General features: G+C 33.9%; 1 protein-coding gene across 1 annotated transcript; it reads right to left on the reverse strand.

The window, feature by feature from the left end:
* Positions 1-7,285: 7,285 nt before the first annotated feature.
* Positions 7,286-12,542, reverse strand: LOC127076261 (C2 and GRAM domain-containing protein At1g03370). The gene is made up of 9 exons (XM_051017867.1): positions 11,779-12,542; positions 10,146-11,387; positions 9,831-10,013; positions 9,424-9,707; positions 9,221-9,337; positions 8,843-9,105; positions 8,529-8,697; positions 8,144-8,416; positions 7,286-8,047 (listed from the first exon to the last, which is right to left on the reverse strand). The coding sequence occupies exons 1-9, from the start codon at positions 12,125-12,127 to the stop codon at positions 7,856-7,858; spliced, it is 3,072 nt and encodes a 1,023-aa protein (XP_050873824.1). The 5' UTR covers positions 12,128-12,542; the 3' UTR covers positions 7,286-7,855.
* Between the last annotated feature and the right edge of the window lie 1,557 nt (positions 12,543-14,099).

A 14,099-nucleotide genomic window follows, 5' to 3' on the forward strand; every position in this document is an offset into this window, starting at 1 on the left:
ACCTCACACCCCCTATGTTTTTATCATATCAACATACAACAAAATTATATTTTCACCTATATTACCGGATATTTTAAGTTTGATGACGAGTAAGTTGATTTTTTTTACAGTATTTTTAAATTTTTTTGGAATTTTTTTTTCCGTTTTTCTGGATTTTTTAAATGTGTGGTAAAAATGTATCCATATTTTTTGAAATGTCAGATAAAAATGCATACATTCAACCGAATTTTTTGAAAAACCAAATAAAATTGCATATAATATTTTGGATTTTTCAAAAAAAATGGAAAAACGAATATATTTTTACCGCACATTTCAAAAAACCCGAAAAAATGGATGTATTTTTACCGAACATTTCAAAAAAACCAGAAAAATTGATGCATTTTTACTGCAAATTTTGAAAAACCGGATATGCGTATGCATCGTTACCGCATATTTTGAAAATTTTAGAAAGTTTAAAATTTCAAAAAAAATTGGTAGACTAAAAAAAATTCTTTTGTTTTTCAGTGAAGGACAGAGGCACATTTGTATAATTGTTGGTCAAATGCGCGATATAGTTGTTGGCAGGGCTCAAGAGAGGGAAGATGATGTGGAGAACTCGCATCTCAGGGCATGAAGAATGGCACCGATTGATTCTCACAAGAGGCGGCTAGCCGGTGAGGCTCAGTTTTGTGCATCCCACACTATTCGACATAGAGGATCTCGATCTACTTCTGTATGGACGAGAGATGTTGATGATGAGCCAATTCATATGCCCCATCCGGTAGGAACAGAGACAGATGTGCCCGATTCGACAGAGATAAAGGTTGCTCATACTCCTGAGATGGAAAAGGTGTCCCGTCCTTTTGAGGATGAGGCAACAGCTACTATAGAGGTCATTCCTCCTATTGAGACAGATGTCCCTACTTCGACAGACCTGTCTGTACACACAGATGGAGGGTTTTCTGGTGGGCCCAGTGACACTTTTGTTCTCACAAGATATGCGGTCATGTGGCTTTCAGGTTATGGCAGAGAGAGGTATGTATATGATATATCAATGATGTTACTTTATTTATTAATGATACTTTGAAATTAACTTATCTTTTTTCTTTTGTTTGTTATAGGAAAATTGTCCTCACATCATTGGTGGGAGAGCTCTTTATTCATGAGCGTGAGAGCCATTTTTTCTCTGTGAGATGCCATTTTCTTATTTGATCTTATCCCCTCAAAGACCTTTTTTTTCATTTTCAGAGAGAGAGAGAGAGAGAGAGAGAGAGAGAGAGAGAGAGAGAGAGAGAGAGAGAGAGAGAGAGAGAGAGAGAGAGAGAGAGAGAGAGAGAGAGAGAGAGAGAGAGAGAGAGAGAGAGAGAGAGAGAGAGAGAGAGAGAGAGAGAGAGACGTGTTTTGTTGTTATTGGAGGGTTGGGAGATATTTTATTTTTTCTGATTTTCTTTATTTAATTAATTATTTAAATTCTAATTTTTGATTGGACAATGGAAATAGGCATGGATAACAAACTTGGGCCATTGATTAATTTGAATCAATGGTCAGGATTGAATCAAAGAAATACAAATAAATTAAAATGTCAAATTTACCCCTTCTAGAAGTTTTAATTAATTTAAATGAGATTAAATCAATTAAAACAACTAAAATTCATACATTCTTAAATAAATATGATAAAAATAAAATGAAATGATAGAAAATTCTATTTAATTATTTCAAACACTTTGACACAAAAATATAAATAAAATAACTGCAAATGAAAAACAATCGGACGCAAAAGTGCGAAAAAAATTAAAACGAATGCACTAAAATTATCATCGCGAAATAAACTTCTCGGAAACATACAGTTTTTCATCAAATTTTGAAGTGAAAATACTCGATTAAAAAGGCTCAGACAGATCAAAATGCAACTGTAAAAGTAATCGAAAAAATAAAACGAGCATGTCAGGTTAAGCTACGTGAACCGCAAATTAATAATACTGACGTCTGCAGACTCAATATCGAAACTTTTCACCTGTTATTTTTACATTTGTTTGAGAAATGATTTAACCAGTTTGTTTATAGATCTGAAAAGTTATTTTGGTCGAAACTTTTCACCGGTTGTTTTTACATATGTTTGAAAATTTACTCTGAAAATTTATCCCCTGTCGCGCACGGGTCAAAACGAGTAATTAGAAAATTGTAGTTTAGCGGAAGCGACAACTCGAGTGTCGTATCGCAATGATTCTTGCATTATTATTAACCTACTGAAATCGATTTGGGGGGGGGTTATGTTTTAGGTATCGATTAAGAAAACAAAGTAAATAAGTGATTAAAATAAGCGATTATAAAATAAGTCAATCTATTGTTTTCGATTTATGGCTAATCACTGATTTTTACCTACCAATTCCCTAAGCGGCTTCCATCTCTATTTGATTCAATACCGATTGACAAGCACAATAGATATAAGACAAATTGGTATTCCTATATTCCGAATTAAACAAGCGGATTAATACAATCGTGTATTAAGCAAACACGATTTACAAATGCGATTTAACGATAAAGTGATGTAAACGGCGATTAACAGTTAGGAATACAATCATACGAATTTAATCAAAACCATTCCATAAAATACAGATTAAGCAAATGAATTTTCATATAATAGAATTGGAAGAGAAACGAAATTTAATTGATAGAATAAAAACCTCAAAGCGTTGGAAACTCGATTACAGCTGATAAACTTTGGAAGATTAGTTCATCTTCATAATCGTACAAAGCAAACAGTTTATCATAAATAGTGTGTAGTCTGCTACACTACCGCGGTTGATCCCTTTTAACAAAATAAGGATTGCAATTATAATTCAAACTGGGTCGGAAAACATAAACTCGACCCAAAAATGACCCAAAACAAATTATTTCCTAAAGTACGAAACTTTAACGAATCATGTGAGACTCCTACACTCTGAATCAACTTTTGGCTTCAACACAAAAGTTGTAGATCTTTCTATTAACTTTCCAACACATATCAGAATGCATAAAACAGCATCTCATAACTCCAATTATGATCCGAACAATGAACAAGTATCAAATAACCGCTAAAACTAAAAACAGGAAATAGAAATAGATTAAAGACAAACATGAACTTAAATCTAAAAACATAATAAAATAGTAAAATAAGCAAAACAAACTAGGGAAATGCCAAAGTACAATTATAGAAGAATGTGCATCAAAATGCATTGATCATCTGCAGGCTCGACTTCGAAACTTTTCAGCTGTTGTTTTTACATATGTTTGAGAAATGATTCAACCGGTCTGTCTATAGATCTGAAAATTTATTTTGGTCGACATTTTAGGTATTATGCGTGATAAAATTCATGTTATGATATGCAGGGGATACAAAGTAAAAATAAAGTCAGATGTATGAAAGTTTTAAAAATGTCTGGACAAAATTGGGGTATGACAGTTGCCCATATTTAATAACCTTGAACTAGAAGATATGGATAACAACGGTCTTCATACATTCTTAGTGGAATATGATTAAATACGAAAAGATCATGAATTTTTTCCTAAAAGGGCAGACATGAAATGCAGAGATGTAATGCAAAGGGAAAATGCAATGAAATTTAGGAAGAACAAGTTTATTGGCAAAGCTCTACAGAGGAAAAGCTAATGAGAGACTTTTTAGGGTAAGAAGGAGGGTCATACAAGAAAGGTGTACCCTGGTCGACTGAATAATCATGGTGGAAAGGATAATAATAATGCAGCCATTGTGCAAGATGATTATGAATCATCGGATGTCCTGGTGGTTTTAATCAGCGACTCTAGTAAGGAGTGGATTATGGATGGGGGGTACTTGGCACATGACCCCAAACAAAGACTTGTTTGAAGAATTATATGATCAAGATGGTGGATCAGTACTATTGGGAAACAACAAAGCTTGCAAAATTATAGGTATTGGATCTATGAGATTCAAGCTTCATGATGAGTCAATAAGGCTATTTACTGATGTCAGGTATGTACCTGAACTTAAGAGAAATTTGATTTCTCTTGGTGAATTCGACAAAAATGGACATGTTTTCAAAGGAGGGCAAAATATCATAAGGGTAATGAATGGGTCGAAGGAAGTCTTGAGAGGCATGAAGAAACAAGGCTTTTATACCCTTGAGGTTGAGGTTGTAAGTGGTTCAGCAGACCTGGATTCCACAAAGCCTGTTTTGGAGACTGAGATATGGCACAAGTGACTTGGCCATGTCAGTGAAAGAGGCCAGATTGAATTTTCAAAACAAAATCTGGAGTTTTGTGAACCTTGTATATTTGGTAAATCCAACAGGGTGAAGTTTAGCAAAGGTAAACAAAGAACACATGGATCCCTTGATTATATCTATGTTGATATTTGGGGGGCCTGCAAGAAATCCTTCACACTCAGGGGTGAGATAATTTCTATCCATAGTAGATGATTACTCACGAAAGTTGTGGGTATTCATTCAGAAAGCTAAGGATGAAACTGTTGAAAATTTCAAAAGTTCAAACTGGCAGGAAGGCCAAGATATTGATGACCGACAATATTCTTGAATTTTTCAATGAGTCTTTCGAAAAAATAGTTTTGCTGAAATGTTTAATCAAACCATTCTAGAAAGGGTTAGATGCATGTTGGTTAGTGCTGGATTGAAGAAGTTGTTATGGGCCGAGGTTGTTGTGACCGCAACATACGTGATAAATAGGTGTCATTCGACTGCCTTGAGGATGAAGACATCTGAAGAAGGTTGGTCAGGTCATCCACCATACCTCAACAAACTTAGAGTATTTGGTTGTGTAGCATATTCTCACATTAGGCAAGAATAGGTCGAACCTAGAGCTCTGTGATGTATGTTCCTTGGATACCCTGAAGGAGTCAAAGATTATAGGTTATGGTGCCTATATCCAGGTCACATGAGGTGTATCACAAGTCGAGATATAGTTTTCAATGAAGCTGAGAAGGATTTCAAGAAAACTGATAACATTGGTCGAAGTACGAAGATCTTTGGAGAAGAGCTGGAACAGGAAGAGATTCTTGTTGAGGTGAAGCATAGTGATGCTGAATTGCATATCCCGGATGAAGTAAAAGAAGAAGCATGAGTTGTTGATGAAGATGAGGAGACTGATAATGACTACCTGCTGGTAAGAGACGGATCGAGAAGACTCATCAAGCCACCTCATAGACTTGGTTATGTAAATCTCATAACTTATGCCTTAATCTCTATAAGTGAGGTTATGGATGAAGAACCTAGAGACCATAAGGAAGTTATGAGGAGTTGAGACAATACTGAATGGCTGAAATCCATGGATGATGATATAAAATCTCTTCATGATAATAACACTTGGGAGTTGATCGAGAAACATGCAGGGGCCAAGTTAGTCAATTGTAAGTGGATTTTCAAGGTTAAGGAAGGAATCGAAGGAGTGATGTCGAAGCGATTTAAGGCAAGGTTGGTTGCTAGGGGGTCACTCAGAAAAAATATATCAACTTTAATGATGTGTTCTCACTTGTTGTAAAACATAGATCCATTAGAATATTATTAGCCATGGTGGAAAAGTTCGACCTAGAACTTGAACAAATGGATGTGAAGACAACCTTCATGTATGGTGATCTAGATGAAACAATCCTGATGAGGCAACCTGAACGGTATGTAGAAAATGGAAAGCAAGATTATGTGTGCAAGTTGAATAGGTCGTTATATGGCCTGAAATAATCTCCTCGAAAATGAAATAAGAGATTTGACAAGTTCATGGCACACATAGGTTTCACTATGAGGCAGTTTGACCACTATATTTACCTCATATTTCGACTTGAAAATTCATACCAAGCAACAATGTCGAGGATGTTATGAAGGTGGAGGCTGAACTTGATAAGGAGTTCGACATGAAGAATCTGGGAGTTGCCTATTATATTCTTGGGATTGACATCCAGAAAGATAGAAATCAATCGAGATTTTGCTTACCTCAAAAGACACGCCTAAAGAAGATTCTCGACAAGTTTGGTATGTCGAATTCAAAGCTTGTTCTAACACCGACTAATTCTCAGTTCAAGCTAAGTACAACTCAAAGTCCTAGTACTGAATGTTGAAAAATCCTATATGAATCGCATTCCACATGCTAGTATAGTAGGTTCTTTGATGTATGTTATGGTTCGTACGAGGCCAGACATAGCGTACGGAGTGGGCCTTGTAAGCATGTATATGGTCAATCCTGGGAAGGCTCATTGGCAATCATTAAAGTGGATCGTAAGGTACGTAAATGCGTCTCTGAGCAGAGTCCTGATTTATGGTGGAGCATGTGGTGATGATAGCAAAGTCGAAATCAAAGGATATGTCGACTCTGATTATGCAGGTTATTGGATTCCAAAAAATCTATTTCTAAATATGTGTTCACTATGTTTGGCACAACAATCAATTGGAAAGCAACACTTCATAAGGTTGTTGCCTTATCAACTACTAAAGTGGAGTATATTGCTCTCACTGAAGCTGTGAAAGAAGCATTGTGGCTTGAAGATTTTTCTAAGGAGCTGGAACTTCAAGATCAAATTATCATTGTTAAATATGATAGTCAAAGTGTCATACATCTGTCGAAAAATTCAGTCTATCATGAGCGAACCAAGCACATTGATGTGAGGTTGAATTTCATCAGAGAGATAATCGAGCGTGGAGAAGTTCAAGTGCTTAAGATTTCGACAAATGCCAATGTTGTTGATACGATCACCAAGACATTGTCGAGTAGCAAGTTCTTCCACTTTATGGAGTTGATAAAGCTGCATGATGAAAGCTAGTTTGTTCCCTTGTTAATTTAAAGTTTGTTCCAAGGTGGAGATTTATGATATTTGAATCGAACTCTAGTCTCGACAAGGTTAGCTTCATGGTTCGACAGTAGTCGAAGATGTGCATGTCATAGTCGAATTCTATTCTTGCATGCAGAAATATGTTAGCTTGTTGTTTAAATTAGCATGTTGAATTGGATTAGTTTGTTGGGTCAATTGTTTAATATGTTAGTTGAATGTTAGAGTTTAATTTTTTTATAAATAGCATACTAGTTCTCACTTTTCCCTAATCCCCCTGACAATCATAATCAGAGGAAGAAAGTGATATGATTGAGATTCAATTGTAAATATTGTTCTCTAATATGTAATTGAATTTAGAATCCAGTTTTAAACCGCTTTGATTTGTTTCTATACTTTTTCCTATTTTCTTTTAGTGTGATTTTCTTGTTAATCAATAAATCGATACTACTCTGTTTTCTTGGACATCGTTTTCACAAACATAAATTTTATGACATATTTAAAAACTAAAAAGCCATATTACTCGGAAAGTGTTTCAAATTATTTATAAAAAATGTATCTCGAATAATCAATCAATAAGGAATTGAAGGACCAGTGCTTCATATCATATCATGGTCTTCTAAGTTCTCAAGCATAAATTTTTTTTTACATTTCCTGTATGACAAAAAGCAATACTTACTGGTAAACTGTCACAATCCTAACAATTATGAGTATACATGTTGCTGACCCTTGTGATAAACTGTCAACTATATTGCTACTATCTAACTGAGTATCTTCTGCCATAGTCATGGTTATGCACAGTGGAGCAATTAGGTAATCTCCTATGAGTAATCTGGTTTGAAGACCAAGCTTAATAGCAAGTCAATCAAAGAGCACAATTTTCATCAGCATTCTAGTTCTGATAAGAGTTCCACATCGATATTCACTGAAGTTAGGATTGTCATGCAATCCAAGGACAAACAACACATTCCCGCGAACCTTATAATTTGATATACCATATATTCGAGTCCGAGCCCGAGCCCGTGAATGGAATCTATATTTGTGCTGATGTGATATTAGCTACATCCTCTGTGTTTTAAGTCTCAGTTGCTATCTAGGTAAAAGCTCCTTCTCAGCTAGACTAAAAGTCAATTTAAGACGTTCTTGCAGATTTTGTAGAATGTTCTTTGTAATCCTTTTCTGATTCTTTGTATTTTTCAGCCATTCAATTCCAAAAAACACTAGAACTCTACACCCCTTTGCTTTTGGGGGTAAATCTTCTATTTGATAGCGAAGGTGTATCTGCGGCAATAGTCAATGATGCAGGAGATGAAAATCAAATAAAGATTACATACAAGAAGAGGTAAATCATAGAACAGAGATAAATCGGTCACTCACATTGAAATAATCACCAAGAGGAACACCATGAAGATTCAAAACTTCTTCTACAAGCCAACCCTTTTCATCTAAAAGGGGAGATCTTTGTTGAGTACTTGTCACTTCACCTTTATAACTTGAAACATGCTTCTCAAATTTGTAATATACTGCCCTCTCAGAGATATCGCTGTTCTCTGATACCCAAGGGGTATAAGAGTAATTAAGACAACCAGAGTTTTCCATGACCCGGCGGTCAACCTCACCCCCACTAAATATCTCCATTAGAAAACTTGCCTATAATAATTAAAGAAAATGAACTATAATCATACTAACATTTGAAAAATTGTACAAAGAGTTGAAAATCATATGTATGTGTGTTAAGAGGGGCAAGAAAAAGAGAGCTTACAGGAATTGGAAGAGAAGACGAATAAATCTCAGACATGCTAACATCATCCAGGACAAGGTACGAGCCACTATCTTCACTTATAAGGGTTTTGGTTTCAGATTCCTGTTCAACAACCTTCACTTTCTGCTCAGGAGTCAATGATCTGGCCTTCCAGAGAGCCATGACAGTCCTATTTCATCGCCAAAATAGTTTATAAGTAACATAGATAGAATATTTTCACATTACTATCAATATTGCCTTTGCAAATAATTTCTTAGAAATAGGAATATATAAGATATGTGTATATAAGATGCTATAAAATGACTTTTTTTTACTTGTGTGCGACATTGAACGATACAAAGGACTGGAAATTGAAATTCAGCCTTCCTTGTTCATCTTGTGTTTTTGCACCATGCCTTGCATCGACACCTCTACCCGGACGAAGAGTTATGACAACTATTGGACTTCCCATTGACGAAAATGTAGGAGGAATAACCTGAATGTCTTCAATATCCTCCCAAAGAAAAAAGAATTTTGTTTTCTTTCCAAACAAATTAGCATGAAATCCAATTATTCTTGGTGATAGAAATAGGCGTCCCTGCAGATAATTGTAAGAAACTTTATGAGATAATACTATAGAACCATCTACCCGAAAATTTCAAACTAGAAAAATGACTTTGACTTTCAACATCACATAACAAAATAAACCACACCTGCAGGGGCATTTTTCTTTTCAAGTGACATGTGAAGTCATTGATGAGAAATTCCTCAGGTGGAAGCCCGAAGAGTTTCTGGAACGCCGAATTAGTTTGAGGAGACCGCATATTGATCTACATGTTTTTCAAAACAAAAGCAAAATATCCATAAGGTAACGAAACAGAAGTACAAAATAGAGAAGACGGAGTGTTTTACATACCTTCTTTCCAACCTCTTTTTCCATTTTATTTAAATAGTCTTTTGTTACGTTTCCACCTCTAGTGTTGTCCAAGAAAATTCTTACGTGCAACTTAGACTGACATGCCAAAGCTAATTTGCCTTCAAGAGGAACCCATGTATCGGCAAGATCTGAGATGTTTGCTTTTAGAAAGTTAATTTCAGCATGCCCTAGACATGTAGTTGCGTCAAAAGGCCCATCGAAATCATAAACTTCCACATCCATCACAGAAGGAGGATCATCCATTGCATCAAACTCAAATACTTCTGTAAAGATAGAGAATGCTCTTAACAAAAATAATTAATCGTGTAATAATACAGATTATGTTTCATGTATTCAAGTATATCAAGTTATAAGGTAGAAAAACAAAATGAAGTCATGATATTCACCGTTCCATAAAGGATTAGATTTCTGGAACTTGATTGAACTGGTTCTTACTTTCCCATTGCAAGTAAACACCACATATGGGTCAGAGAATCCACCAGAGTCCACAGAAGCTAAATTGCTTCCTTCAAGCAAGGCAACGGTTAATAACCACCCGTCTCCTTGAGCTTTAATTCCATGATCACTGCCTAATATTGGATCACCACAAAAAGAAATTAGCATAAACAAAGACATAAGTTGTTCTCAATTTATTTTAATAAGCTCTCCGAGATATTATGAAAACAGATAAGTATTTAATGCGATTGGCGTAGTGTGATTACCCTTTTGGGCTCTGGCTTTTATGAAGCGTGATATTAAACCCAGCATGCGTTCACCTTGAAGAACCAGGACAGCACAAACAACAAATTCACCTATTGAATCTGGCAAATCAAGTCCAGCAAACTCGAGCCCTTGAATTATACTCGGAGCAGCAAGCCATATGTGGACAAGCACATACAACCCTATGAAAACTGTTGAGACTACTGTGAAGTTAGCAAAATACTGCACTGCCAGCTTCCAATCTGACTGCGGCTCTGCTTGTAAAGATGCCAAAGCTTGCTCCTTACTCGAACTAAGTTCTGTTAGATCAACAGGTTTGACATCCTGGGATAATAAACTGGCATACTGTTCAAAACTATCCTTCATACCTTGCCGAGCCCCATTCTCTATCATTCCTTTCATCATGGTGCTCTGTATGAAATTCATTCGCCATGATATAACCAGATGTGAACACTGTTCTCCCGAGGGCAGCTCAGGTCCAGGTGTGATTGTATAAAGTAATTCTACCCGAAAGGTGCTCCCGTATACAACATCAGGAGTGCTGACAACGACGAAAACAGCAAAGTTCTTCCCATCAGCTTTTAAATATGTCTGGTCTTCAAAGGCTTTGACTGCCTTAATTAATTTGCTCGGAGCCTTGACGTAAGTGACTAATCTTTTGAGGCTCTCCCCGCCATTCTCAAACTTCCAAGGTTCTAATTGCAGTTCGGTACTACCCTGAACATCAGCCAATGACTTGAGAAAATTTGAATCGGACGAAAAGAGTAACACATTCAAGTCTTCGGGTGCAATATTATAATGTTGATCGACTAACAACCCTCCAGGTAAGTTGCTAGGAATTTCACTTCCTTGATCTGAAGATTGTATTTTCTTCATAGCTTCTTCAAAAGTCTCGTCCGAGGACTGATCCTCAGTCTTGACCTCACTAACTTCCACTTTGGTAGTTTCCATTTGGTCTGAGTCAATGCTTCTACGTGATGAGTTTGACGATATATCAGAACTCTTATTAAAGATATGAGCAATTCTTCCTGTGAGTGATTTTTGAGTACTGGGTTTTTCATCCTTAGCAGATGCAACTTCATCCCTTGCAGGAGAAGATGAGCTTGAATATCCAGTGGAAGACCTTGAAGGCGATTCAGTAATAGAGTCAGCACTTTTTCTTGGATGGAATACTAGATCACCATGAACATTTGACTCAACCGATGCAGTTTTCAGTTCAAAATATATGCTCAAACGAACCTCACCTACCAAAAAAAGCCAGAGTTCGAAGTTCAAAATACCAGCAAAGTTATTGTTCATATCTTAATGTGTTTACTAAGAATCGCAACCACAATTTCAACAGCATATTCCCGCAATATAAAGACTCCAACGTAATCGGGGTAGCATTTGAAAACCACCATCCATATTCTCAAATTAGACAACAATCATTCAAATAATTTAAGTGCGAAATCAATATAAAACAAGCACAAATTTAAGTCAACAAAGTAAAACTAAGCCCCTCATTTGATCCTAAGATTTTCAAAACAGCTACTTTCCACATGAAACTAGTTCAAATTAACTTTCTTCTGAGAACAAATTGATATCATTCAAAACAAACAACCAATAAACTAACAAATTAAGCAAAACAACACACACCAGATTCCTTGTTCTTGGACTTCTTGCTTTTGGGTTGCAAAGAGTACCAAGCAGTACCAAGTGATTTGATCTCCTCATCAAAAACAGTTGACATAGGAACTTTAAGCTGACCAAGAAAGTCATCAATTAAGTACTTATCTTCATCCATAACAGAAACCACCAACTCTTCCTTAAGATCATCCACCTTAAAGCTAAACTCTTCATCCCACTTAGGATTCAAACTCTTCTTAACCACTTTGGTCCTAAACCTTTGCCTCCCCAACTGTAACCTCACATATGGATCACTCAACCCATTAAGATCCATTGGTGGCAAGTTCTTTGCCTCAATCACACGAACCACGAGCTTCATTATCCAAACAAAAAACTCAAGAAGTTGAAGTCAAAATGTCAACTTTCTCTATGACCTTAACACCCCAGAAGAATATTTCAAAAGGGTAATGCAGTTTAGGCAGAAAGACAAAATATTAGGTATTGAACAATAAATGGGGGCATTAAATCTGTGAAAGACAATCCGTGGAAAGTGATGATCTATGTCAAAATAAATTCAAAAAAATTGAAACTTTATGAAACAAGAAGCATTAAGGAGTAAAAATTAGACTAAGGAGGAAAAGAATTGAGTGAATAATCAAGAAAGAGACATTGAATTGAAAGAAGCAAAGGCTTAAGAAAAATAATGAAATGATTGATTGCGGGGGTTGGAAGAAGAAAAAAAGAAGAAGAATTAGATACTATACGAATGAAGGGAAAAAGTTGTAACGAAAAGTAAAAACACTTTTATTTCCTCATTATATTGAGGAATTAAAAAAGAGGCACTTTTATATTTTCCTTTATCGTAAGAAACTCTTTTATACTGCCTGTGTGTCCGATTTCATATATATATAAACAATTTTTACCCTTTAAAAAAAGGTATAAATATTTTTAAGTCTTACGCTTTTTTATAATTTTTTTACTTTAAAAATTGATAAAAATATGAAAATATTAAAAAATATAAATATATTTATAATAATAACATTGAAAGTAATAATTAAATAATTAAATATGAATTTTGTTTATATTTAAAAAAAAAAATTATTATTATTTATATTTGAGATCAGAAATATTTTAGAAGTTACTCTTTCCTCTTGTAAAAAGTGTGTTTTAAAATAATTGTTTTTTTACTAATATTTTTTATTATTTTTTATTATTATACTTTTATTTATTATTTATTATTTTATTCAATTATTCTATTAATTATAATTAATAAAAATATTTAATAAATAATATTAATTTCATCATTACAATCATCTATCTAATATTTTTGTAAAAAATCTTTTAGTTTAAATATTACATTTTTTATGAGTCTAGAGAGCATTATAATATTGGCCCTACATGCTTTATGGTCACGCCGCGTATGAATTGACGCAGTCTAAATATGCATACTATTCTAGAGTTGTTTTCTTTTTTCAATTTAAATGATGGCGTATTCCACTTTCTTTTTTTTGGTTTAAATTGAAATTTTGGATTTAGTAGGACATTTTAGGTTAACTGGATGAGAATGATATGTTTAAATATTATAAAATATTATGAACTTAAATACTCATATTAATATTTTATAAAAAAATTATTATGATTATAGATGGGAGGGTAATTTAATTGATTTGAGTTAATTTTGAATACAATTATTAATATAAGTAAATTTTTAATATTTATAAATTAATTATTTAAAAAAATATATATATTATTATGATATGATTTATATTAAAATTATGTTTATACCTATCTATAAAGAAAGTAAAGATTTTTTTTTAAATTACGTAACCATGAAATTCCATAACATTAGCATCATTCTTAGACAATATAAGTCTATTATTTTTTCTATTATTTCAATTCATTTCTGCTTTCCTATTCATCCATCTTCTCTGATCTTTATCTTTGTCTCATTTTCAAATTCCAACCAATTTGACTATTTATCATTTTGCGTTCCATTTCTTTTTTGCAAATTTTATGTATTTTTTATTTAGATTTGTTAAAACTAGTTGATAATTGGTAGCTGATGATTGATAGTTGATAGTGGATGATGGTTAATAGTTTATATAATTTAAATTAATTTAAGTGTTTGATAAATTAATTATTATATTAGTCGATAAATACAAAATGATGTAAAATGATATTATTAATTAAAAATTGATGGTTTGTTATTTTATTATATTATATTATTAAATTAATTTTTATTCAATAAAAATATGAAATTATTTTTGTTATATATGAAAAATTAAATATAGTTTCAAAATATATTAAATTTGTATACAAATTTTATAATGAAATTTAAGAAGATATACAAA

The sequence above is a fragment of the Lathyrus oleraceus genome, chromosome 1 (genome assembly GCF_024323335.1).
Source record: "Lathyrus oleraceus cultivar Zhongwan6 chromosome 1, CAAS_Psat_ZW6_1.0, whole genome shotgun sequence".
NCBI lineage: Eukaryota > Viridiplantae > Streptophyta > Magnoliopsida > Fabales > Fabaceae > Lathyrus > Lathyrus oleraceus.